Source organism: Leptopilina heterotoma, unplaced genomic scaffold (genome assembly GCF_015476425.1).
Source record: "Leptopilina heterotoma isolate Lh14 unplaced genomic scaffold, ASM1547642v1 Lhet_108, whole genome shotgun sequence".
Taxonomy (NCBI): Eukaryota; Metazoa; Arthropoda; class Insecta; order Hymenoptera; family Figitidae; genus Leptopilina; species Leptopilina heterotoma.
The window spans coordinates 1415915-1428060 of record NW_025110825.1 but is presented as its reverse complement, the minus strand read 5'-3'; the positions used below and the strand labels follow the sequence as shown (position 1 = coordinate 1428060).

At 22.1% G+C, this 12146-nt stretch overlaps 1 protein-coding gene and 1 long non-coding RNA gene across 4 annotated transcripts in view; one reads left to right on the top strand and one right to left on the bottom strand.

Moving 5' to 3' along the window:
• The window catches only part of LOC122502994 (protein madd-4), a 245727-nt gene that overhangs the window by 41642 nt on the left and 191939 nt on the right, over positions 1 to 12146 (bottom strand). For all 3 annotated transcript variants that reach the window (XM_043613374.1, XM_043613388.1, XM_043613381.1), the window contains one exon: positions 4088 to 4414. In XM_043613374.1, the coding sequence (XP_043469309.1) occupies positions 4088 to 4414 (327 nt within the window). The remainder of the gene's footprint in view (positions 1 to 4087; positions 4415 to 12146) is intronic.
• Positions 1 to 12146, top strand: part of LOC122503062 — a 164438-nt gene that overhangs the window by 53012 nt on the left and 99280 nt on the right. The window contains exon 3 of the long non-coding RNA XR_006301706.1: positions 10332 to 10336. This is a non-coding gene — a long non-coding RNA (uncharacterized LOC122503062). The remainder of the gene's footprint in view (positions 1 to 10331; positions 10337 to 12146) is intronic.

Here is a 12146-nt window from a genome sequence, read left to right as displayed (position 1 = left end):
CATTGAATTTTTGTAAAGATTTTACTATTTAAAAAAATAATTGAATTGTTTAGAAGGATTTATTAACATTTTAGAAAATAATTGAATTCTTTCGTGAAATTTAAAAAAAAATTTTGAAAATGTGAACAGTAATAGTTAGTTTTGTACTTAATAAGTAAATTTTTTAAACTTTGATTATGAAATTATTTTAAAAATTTATATTTGAAAATAAAAAAGTTTGTAATTTGCATGACAAGAATAAATTGAATATCACGTTCCGCGTGTAACATTTGCTAGTAATAATATAATATACTAAAGATAACAAAAAACAAAAGTATAAATAAAAGACAACTTCAGAGTGTGAGGGACAGAAAAAGTGAAAGAATGAAAGAACATTCAAATTATTATGGTTAATTATAGTTAATTATTAATATAAATAATAGTTTACAAATTGTTCTTCCTCTAATTTATTGATCAAAAGAAACTATGAAGAACAATTTTAATACAAAAATATAAAAATAATTGAAATAGAAAAATTTTTTTTCTCCTAAATCGTTGATTATAAACGTTGTGAAGTTCACAAAAGTAAAAAAATTACAGTTCAATTGACGAGGGCAATAAGTTTTATAAAAGCCTTGAACTGAAACAAGGTTTCTTGAAGAAAGTAATTACCCGTTGTTAGACTAAAGTTAGAGTCGGTCCATTATTATGCGAAACTAGTTAGCATTTACTGCTGTAGGTTAGAATTTAAAGATGCTGAGTACGTACACTCGGGTCTCAAAATTAAAACAACTTCTTTATTTTATTCGCTATAATAAATTTTCTTCAATTTAATTTCTAAAGTTAGAGGTAATTTAAAATATTTTCACTTAAAGAAAAAAAAAAAACAAATTTCAACTCTAGAAAAATATTGAAAATATCGAATATGGGATTATTGAATTCAGAAAGAATTTTGAAATAAATTTTTAAATAATTTTCCAAAAAAGAAATACTTTTTCAAGTGTATGCAGATATTTCGTGATGAAGCTTCTAATTAACCGATTTGTTTCTCTCGCTCGTAATCACAGACATTTTCATAAACTCGACGACCTACTTTGCAATATTACTTCTCCTTATTACATACACATTGTTTTCCGTCTTATGCCTTAATTACGCGATTACGTGAATGCATATATTTACCGAACGTTTCCTCAAATCGATGAAATTCACATTGCGACAAACTCGAGTTCATATTGCTCAAATTAGTTATATTAAATTATGATTATGATTTAAAAGCTAATAACTCAATTATGGTAGTTTAGAGAATTATATATTATTATTAGCTCATGGGATGCTAATTAATTTTTTATTATCTCCAGCGCTAATGAGGCTAAATACTAATTGAAATATGCATGCTGTACATGCATATGTATACATATCGTGCGAGAGGAAAATTGTCAATGATGACGATTGACTAAATATTGGATGAACTGTTATTAGTAATATTGATCAAAAGGCTGGAATAAATTTCTCTTAATCAATATCAGTAAATGGCTAAAGATTTAAGTAAAATAGGAAAAAAATCTTCAGTTCTTTAACGCCCCGAATTTTCAAAAATCTTCCTTTGATTTAAACAACAAAAATTGTCATTAAAAAATTAATTTGGAAATAGAGTTTTTTTAAGGTTGTTTCTTCTTCTAGGTGAACAGTTTTAAGTGCAAACAAAATTTTCAGGCTTCGCACTCATCTACTTAAACCTACTACTTACTACTTTTTTTACGTTATGCTATTATTTATGTACTTTTTTTTAGATTTCAGGCACTAAAAGCTACTATTTCTGTTTTTTTTTTTTTGAAAATTTCCACTACTTTAAATTGATTAATACTAGAAATCAAAAAATTATTCTCAAAAATTATAATCAAATTCTTGAAAACGATTCAAATTATTTTTAATAATTAATCGAAATTCAATTATTTTAAATATTTAGATTTTTCGTAGAATTTCGCAAAAGAATTCAATTATATAAAAGAAAAATTGATCAAATTCATCCAAAATTCAATTATTTTCATAAATAATAAAATTTTCACAGGAATTCAATTAATTTAAAATAACATCTTCAAAAAAATTTCGAAAAAATCAATTATTTAACGAAATTTTTATATATTTCTTGACAATAATTCAATTACTTTCACTAATAATAACATTTTTCATGGAAATTCAATTTAAAAAAAAAAATTTTTGATAAAATTCTAAACAAAAATTAAATTATTTTCATAATTAATAAAATTCCATCTAAGAATTTCAATTATTTTTAATACTATTTTAAATTAATTCATCGAAAAATACAATTATTTTTGCAAATAAAGTTTTCCACAAAAATTCAATTACTTAAAATATAATTTTCATAATATTTATTATTTTTCGAAAAAATTAATTATCTAAAACAATGTTTATAAAATTCTTATAAAGAATTAAATTATTTTCAAAAATAACAAAATTTTTCACAGAAATTCAATTCTTTTTAAACATTTTAATAAAAATTCTTCGAAAAAATTCAATTATTTTTAAAAATAAAAAATAATTTTTTAATTCTTTGCAAAATTCAATTGTTTTCATAAATAAAAATAATCATCACAAGAATTCAATTATTTTTAAAAGTAGTAATTTTTTTCTTGGAAATTCAATTCTTGTAAAAAATTCTAATGAAATCTTTCGCAAGAATTCAATTATTTTCAGAAATAATAAAATTCTTCTCAGGGATTCAATTATTTTTGAAAATTTTAACAAAATTCTTTGCAACTATTCAATTATTTTTATAAATAATAAAATTCATCTCAGAATTACAATTATTTTTAATACAATTTTACAGGAATTACTCGAGAAATTTAATTTCAATTCCTCAAAGAAATCAATTATTTAATTAAAGTTTTTTTTTAAATTCTTTGGTAGAATTCAATTATTTACAATAATATTAGAATTTTTTACAGGAATTCAATTATTTTCAAATATTTTAATAAAATTGTTCGAAAGAAATCAATTATTTTAAATACAACTTTAATTACATTTTTTTTTAAAAATAATTCAATTATTCTTTTAGATTATAATAAAATTTTTCCTAAGAATTCAATTATTTACGTAAACAATTTTTCAAAAGAATTCAATTATTAAAGATAAATAACAAAATTATTCACAAAAATTCAATTATTTTGATTTTTGAGGCATTGTAATAAAATTCTTTGTAAAATTCAATTAATTTCATAAATAACAATATTCATCACAAGAATTTAATTATTTTTAAAAATAATGAATTTCTTCTTGTAAATTCAATTATTTTAAAAAATTCTAATAAAATCATTCGAAAGAATTCAATTATTTTCATAAATAATAAAATGCTTTTTAGGAATTCAATTATTTTCAAAAAAATTTGATAAAATACCACACAGAGTTTTAATTATTCTCAAAAATTTTAATAGAATTCTTTGTCAAATTTATTTATTTTTAAAAACTTTTCGTAATTCAATGCTTTTCAATATCTACTATTTTCAAAAAAATTCCAAACAGAATTCAAATATTTAAAAAGTTTTTTGTAAAAATCTTCGTAAGGATTTAATTTTATTCATGAATAATAAAAATTTCTCAGGAATTCAATTGTTTAAATTAGAATTTGCAGAACATTAGTCGAAAGAAATCAATTGTCTAAATTTTTTTTATAAAATTCTTCGCAAGAATTAAGTTATTTTTTTAAATATTTAAATTTTTTCATTAATAATAAAATTCATTGCAGGAATTAAATTTATTTTTATTTAATAAACATTGAATTTAACGATCATTCCGAGTCAGGTGTTTTAATTAAATTACTTAATTAAATCATTAAATCTTATGTTTTAATTAAATTTATTAATTATTTAATTATTGAGTGCGAAGTTTAAATTTGTATCCTGAAACATAATCGCTTTTTGTCCACTAGTTTCAAAAATGTAGGCAATTAAAAAGAGAATTGTTTAAAAAATTAAAAAATTAAAATTTTTAATTTTTAATTTTCAAATATTAAAAAATTAAAATTAAAAAAATTTTAATTTAAAATTTTGAAATTTAGAATAATTAAAATGTTGTTCTGTTATTAACTTACGACACATTCGCCTCCAATGCAAACGTCGAGACTCTCTGGTCGACATCGTGTGCCATCTTTGACTTTTTCGGCGAGTTGAACGATTATCGTCTCCTCGGAGTCGACACTCGTGCTGTATTCCTCCTCACTTGATTTCGTTCTGGCTGGTAATAATTTTTCGTCTTTATTGTTGGAAATATCGTCCAGCGATTGTTCTCCACGACAAATTAAGGAACATAATCTTGTTGAATCATAGTAAGGATACCATTTTAATAATTGCTCGCCGTATGGTACGTTATTAAAAGCTTCACATTGTTCTGCTCGATAATTTGTTGGAATGTCGCAAGGCTGAAACAGAAAGAAAAAAAAGATTTTAATTAACAATTCCTGAGAATTAATTTTTTTTTGGAAAAATTATAGCAGTAACAGTCGAAAATTATCAGACAAACATTTTCTGCTCATTTTTGATTATGCGGTTTTAGAAAAAGATTATAAGTCGTTCTCTGAGAAAAGAGATTTTTTTTTATATTTTATATTATTTTACAAGAATCCGTCCCGGTGAAGTATTTTTTTTTTTTGATAATAAAGCTTATTATATTTTCACAGGTAATGTGGCTGTATTCTCGCTTTCTTATGACGATTATTATTACTCTTATCTTACTCAAACACGTATTCCTTAAATCTTAAAAGCGAATAAAAAGGGCACGTTATCATAATAACGAGGAGCACGCGCTGCTGTTTTCCCATATTCGAAGAGGACGTCACTTCCTCTCGAGTAGATAAGAATATGGCGATCCTACTGGTCACGTAGAAAAAGGCACTTCAACCATTTCACTCACTTCCTTCCTCCTATTACCCTTATACTTTTCTCTCTTCTTTCCCTCTCTTTCAATTATTGCCATTTTTCACAAAATCACAATTTTCAAAAGAGTTTTATTCAAACTAAATATAATTATTTTTCGGTAAATGAAAATTTACATTAAAAAAAAATTTATTTCGCACTTGAATTTTTGAAATAAAAAATTTATTTCGCACTTGAATTTTTGAAATAAAAATTTTATTTCAGAAAATCAAGTGCGAAATAAAATTTGTTTAAGTAAATTTCTATTCGAAACAGGTACATTTTTAATTAATTTTCTTTTTAGCCACTTTTTTTTTAATTCATTCTCTTCAATCTAAAATAGTTTTGGAAAAAGATATATTTTTCTCTTTCCGAGTTTCTAGAAACGATATAAAAGAAAAAAAAATTCCAAACCAAAAGTAGAAACAAACTTTTGTCTTACCACAAGAAAAAAAAAAAAAATGTTTCGTTTAGTTCTGCAGTTTCTCTCGTGGTATTTAATTTTACACTTCTAGAATGCCTCATTATTTTGCGTTAAAACAATAATTTTTTTCCAAGAAAAATCTATTTTCCGATGCAGAAAGAAGGGAGAAAAAAAGTACCGTTGAAAAACAGAGAATGATTTCTGTTTAAAGCACTACATTTTACGATCGAAAAAAACTCCTCTAAGATTAGTACATGTTTTTTACATTCTTTTTATTTAGGTATTTTATTCACTAATATCTTAAAAGACTTTTTAAGACCATGCATATAATATATAAAGACAATAAAATGGATAAATATAATCAAAAACAAAACTAATAAAAAAAAGGGAAAAAATTCGAAAGTTCAAAAAGTAAAAATTAACTGCGACAATATTTAAAAATTAGCGTCAATTTAAAAATCTTCATCCACTTTTGAGAGAGGGGGGAAAAGTAAAGACGATATCACGATAATGAATATTTTACAAAGTAAACTTCCACTTTTCGCATAAACTTTCAAGAATGAAGAGAGTGTATGTCACGTAAACTTTAAGAGAGAGAGAGAGAGGATTCACAAGGGAATTGAGAACACTGATAATGCTCTCTTGTCAATTTTCCAACTCATCTTGACATACAAGTTGAAAAATATTTTAAAACAACAATTACCGGTTGTCGATAACTTGTTACAACTTCACTTGCGACAAAAAAATAGTTTCAGATTAAAGTGAGCTGACAGCAATCTTATCTTAACTTAATTGTCAGCTTATACTTTAAATCAATTTTTTAAATTTCTTTTTATACCTCAAATCTTTTACTCCTTAAAAATTTTTAATAATTAACTATAATAATCCTATAATTCATTCTTTCATTCTGTCCACACCTGAAGTTAGTTATTGTGTATTCTTTTGTTTTTTTTCCTTAAAAAGAAATTTGTTTTAAAAAATCGAAAATATGCAGGTATTTTTTCATGATTCATAATAAAATAATATTAGAAATTAGAAAATTTGAAAAAAATGATGATTAACAAATGAAAAATTTACCCTGTTTTGTTTAAAATATTTATGCTTTTTTTTATAACAAATTTCGTTTGACTGATCTGAATTATGCAAATTTTTCTCTTGTTTATTTATAAAAAATAGAAAAGGGTATGTGGAATCAGCCAACTTCAATTAATACATGTATTAATATTCCCACCAGTTTTCTAAAAAAATATTTAATAAATCTTGACAAAATATAAGAAAAATAATATTTTATTTATTGAGGCATGGATCTCTAGTCCAATTAATACAAAAATTTGCTTTTAAATATTATCTTCCATTTAATAAAAAGTTTAATATTTTTTGAGAAAAAAAGACAATCAAATACAAATTAATATTGAAAAAAATGAATAAATTTATATTTTTCTATTCAAACTTTCATTTTTTTGACAATTTTCGAGAAAAAAAGACAATCGAATACAAATTGCCATTGAAAAAAATGAATGTTAACATAGAAAAATATAAATTTATTCATCTTTTTCAATATTAATTTGTATTTGATTGTCTTTTTTTCTCAAAAAATATCAAACTTTTTATTAAATGAAAAATAATATTTAAAAGCAAATTTTTGTATTAATTGGACTAGAGATCCATGCCTCAATAAATAAAATATTATTTTTCTTATATTTTGTCAAGATTTATTAAATATTTTTTTAGAAAACCGGTGGGAATATTAATACATGTATTAATTGAAGTTGGCTGATTCCACATACCCTTAAAAAATTATGATTTTTAGAAATAGTGAATAAATACCCATTTCATGCATAATTTTTATTTCTCAATAACAATATTGTTCACAAACTCATTCATTTATTTTGGGAAAAAAGACATTACTTATTCCCGTTTCTTAGTATTTTTGTAGAAAATTTTCAATTTTCATAAGGAAATTATTTACATTATTTCAATTTTTTAATTACAATTGTTTTAATAAAATTCAAAGTTTTTTTAAAAAAATAAACGGAACAAATGTTTATAAATTTTATTTGTCAATTACAAATATTCACTAAAAATGAAAGTTTTTAAATTTTTCGAAAATAAAGGAAAAAATTTTACTCGAAAAAAAATACTCCTTTACATTTTTACGAATTTCTTTAATTGTAAAATTATTCGAAAACATCAATAATTTCTTTTTTAAATAAATATTTAATTATTATTAGTTTTCCACAGGAATTAAGACATTCAAAAATTCCAAATTCAAACCTTTTTGAAATTAAACAACTTATACGAATATTTTTATAAAACATGAAGATATTGATTGCTCCGAGTCGAAGACTCGGAGTGATCGATTTCTTCATGTTTTACAATAATTTATAATAATTAAAAATTTATGAAATTAATTGGATTATTGAGAAGAAATTTATAAAAAATTGTAAATAATTGAATTCCTGTGGAATTTTGATTATTTTTGACAATAATTTGACAATAAAAATTTATTTAATCTATTTAACCAATTGAAACAATGAAATTAATAAAGTAAACTTTATTTTTGGTTGACATTTTTTTTTTATTATAGCAGATTTCGCATTCATCTACTAAAATTTACTACTTACTACTTCTTTGCGATTTGATAGTATTTGGATACTTTTTTTTACAAAGTGAAGTTAAAAATTTATTTTTGAATAATTTTCGAATTAAATTTTTGAAAAGATTTTGAATAATTGATATTTTGTAAAATTTAATTGAAAATAAATCATTTTTTCAAGTATTTTTTTTACAATTTTTGAAAATTAACTTTTAAAGAATTTTAAATTGAAAATTTTGGAAATAATTGAATTCTCAAAAATTTTAATGAATAATCTTCAAGTGTTAATTCAATAAAAATGAAAATTCATGCAAATTAGGTTCTAAAAATAATATTAAAATAGTTTTGAAAAAAGTAATTCTCTGATTTATTTCGTTGTAATTTTCTAAAATTCAATTATTTTCAATATATTCGATATTCAATATTTTTAATATTTCCGAAAATTCAAATACATACACAAAATAATAACATTAAAATTATTTAGAATTATTTTTTAAATTTTTGGAGAAAATAATCATATTTAAAATTTTTAATTAAAATTCTTAAAAAAAAAATTTGTTTTTAAATTATACAAAAGTTTTTCAATTATTTTCGAAAAATTACATTGTAATATTTATAAAAAACTAATTCTTAGAATTGTTTTACCATAATTTTTTAAGATTCCATTACCTTCGAACAAAGTAATTTAAAATTTTTTAAAATTTACTTTTTTAGGATTTTTGAGAAATTATTTATAATTAAAATTCTTTAAAAATTTGATTATTTTTTTATATTTTTTAAAAACTTAATTATTATTCAAAGATTTTATCAAAATTCAATTATTTTTCAAAGATTTTACTATAATAAAATTATTTTTTTAAAGATTTTACGAAATTTTAATTTTTTGGACATTTTTTAATTGTGTATGTAATTGTAAAACTACTGCCTTTCAAAAATTATTTATAAATATTTATAAGTAGTTAATTTTACGAATTTCTTTATTTAAATTTCTGAAAATATTCTACCTTAATATCTTTAAAAAGAAAAATGGACTGTTGCAATTATTATAAAAAATTGAATTTTTTTATTTAAATAATTGAATACTCGAAGAACTTTCGGAAAATTAATTAAAATTAATATAGATAATTGATTTAGAGATGAAGTTTAGTAAACAATTGTAGCAAATAATTGAATTTTTGAAAGTAGGGTTTAAGTTTTAATTTTTCGAAATTCTTAAATTTCAGAAGTTGAAATTTTTTAAATTTTATTTCCTGTGAAAAAAGAAATAAGAAATATTTAAAGGTACATAAGAAGTAAAAAATTTTAGGTTATGTTTATAATTTTTAGAGTAAAAATACAGAAAGAAAATCAATTACTATTCCAAATTGTTGATATTCAAGTGTTTATCACATTCAAAATATTCAGTAAAATAAGGTTTTAAATTTACATAATTAAGAATAAACTTTTAATAAAGATAAATCTAACTAAACATAACCTATAATTCGTTTGCTTTTTAGGTACCTTTCTCAGGAGTGAAAATAAATAAATAAATAAATATATATATACAAAATTTGATATATATATATATTCTTTATGAGATTTCGAAAAAAGTTTTCTCAAGAATTTACGAGATTGTAATTCCGCAATTGAGAGGGAAGAAAGATGTCCTTTTCACCTTTCCGGTCAGGAATATTCCGCGCACGTTGTGCCTGATAATCCGATCGTAACGGATTACGGTAAAGTTTGTCGTGCACAAGGTATAAACCTAGTACGCGTATTACGTGCTCTCTCTCACTCTCTCCTATTTTCAACGGAAGTACATTTACAGGTCAAAAATAAAGTTTTGCCACAAAAGAGGGTGGCAAGTATATTTTTATGTCAACAATTCGTCTCTCTTTCTCTCTCTCTCTCTATTTCACTCTGGCTAACCTTTTGTCCTGACCTCATAACTTTTCCATTTTTACGATCCGCCAATTTCCGCGTGACACAATTTTAATCCTAGTATTCACTATTGAACAATTCTTCAATGTTTCGATTTTGTTTTACATTCGAAAAAGCTGTTTTATATTTTAAGGTGCAATATCCCTTTATATTCATCCTTCTTTTGTGAAAAAATTTTTTTTTTCATTTTTTCTTTTACAAATTTTTTATTGCACATGAAAATAAGTCAAGTGTGCCTCAAAGTTGCTCGAAAAGCTTCAAAGAATTTTACAAAAAATTAATTACGTTAAAAGTTATTCAGAGAAATATTTCATAATTTTTCACTATAGGTTTAAATTTCAATATTTTTCTTCTATTAATTTACAAGTATATTTTTTAATTAATCGATTTCCTTTTATTACGTGTGTGTTTTTATTAAATTAATTTTGCAAATGTGTCATAAATATAAGAAATTAATGAAATGTTCAATTTTTTTTTTTTGCAGGAAAGGTAATTGGAGCATATTATTGGGTGAATCAATCGGGGTGAGTCAGTAATGCCTTTTTATTGGAATTATTATGGGGGGAAAAATGGGTCAATCAAAACCCTCACTTTTTGATTTTTATTATATATTGCAAACGTCATTTCAGTTTATTATATCCTTCACACTTTTATTCACTTATTGCCAGAGTGACTTATTAATGAATTTTCAATATATATTAAAAAAGGAAAAATTTAAATTTATGCTATTTAATTTTAAAAAATCGATTTTCTGAAATGGGTAATCAAAAAGATCGAGGGTTAAATTATGGTTTTAATTATGCTTTCTATTATTCACAAATTGACATTTAATTTCTGTCAATTAATGATGGAAAGCGATGTGTAAACATTGCTTCGCAAATAACAATCAACGGATCAAACATAACGGGAATAAGTAAAGCAAGTGTAATATTCAAGGCAACTGTATGATCGGCTTTGTTTACAATAATTACATCCTGCCTCTGAAAATTTCGTTGTTATATTGTATCCAATTAAATGGAACAAAATAATTAACTTTATGATTTCAATAATTTCAATGGAATTTCTTTTTTAATTTATATAATATTCTTCGGTTAGTTTCTTAATTTTTGGGATATTAATTACTCTGCTAATTGCTCTCATAAGGGATGTGTATAAGTTTCGAGATATAATATGCAGTCAATATTGCCAATTAATATATAATAATTAGCAGAATAGTAATTAATTTATTTTCACGGGAAAAAGTAGGTGTTAATTTAACTTCTCTTTCTTTCTGTGCGATTCTAAACATGATTAATTATTAGAAAAAAATTTAAATATTTATAATAATAACAACAGGTTTTGTACTCATTTGTACTAAAACTTACTATTTACTATTTTTTTCTACGATTTGCTACTATTTGGCTACTTTTTTTTTTAGATTTGTGACACTAAAAGTTACTTTTTCCTATGTTTGAAAATTTCCGCTATTTTAAATAACCTAAAAGTTGAAATAAAAAATAATTTAATTCTTTCGAAGAATTTTATAAAATGTTTTTAAATAATTGGAGTAACATTAAAGAATCTTTGCCTGAATGTCTTCGTTTATCATATTATTAAAAACATTCGGACGTTAAAGACTTTATTATAATGAATTAAAAAAATTTCAATAAAATTGTTCAAAATAATTCAAAAAATTGTAATAAAATCCTTTCAAACGATTTAATTATTTTCATAAATAATAAAACTTTCAAAGGAATTCAATTATTATTTTAAATACTATTTTCATAAAATATTTGGAACAAATTCAATTATTCATAAAAATTTTAATAAAATTCTTTGTAACAATTTAATTCCAAAAATTCAATTATGTTCATAAATAATAAAATTTCCAATGGAATTCAATTATTTAAATATTTAAATACAATTTTCATAAAATATTTGGAACAAATTTAACTATTAAAAAAAAAAATTAAATAAAATTCTTTGCCAGTATTCAATTATTTTCACAAATAAAATTCTTCATAAAAATTCAATTATTTAAAAACAAGTTTTAGTAACATTAATTGCAAGAATTCAATTATTTTAATAAACAATAAAATTCTTCTCACGAATTCAATTATTTTTAAAAATGTTAGTAAAATTCATTCTAAGAATTCAATTATCTTCATAAATAATAAAATTCTTTGCAGGATTTCAGTTATTTTTAATACAATTTTAAATGAATTCCACTAATAAAGCAATTGCTTTTTAGAATAGAATAATTATTCTTATAAATTTTAATAAAACTTTTCGTAGCAATAATTTAATCGAAAAAAAAATT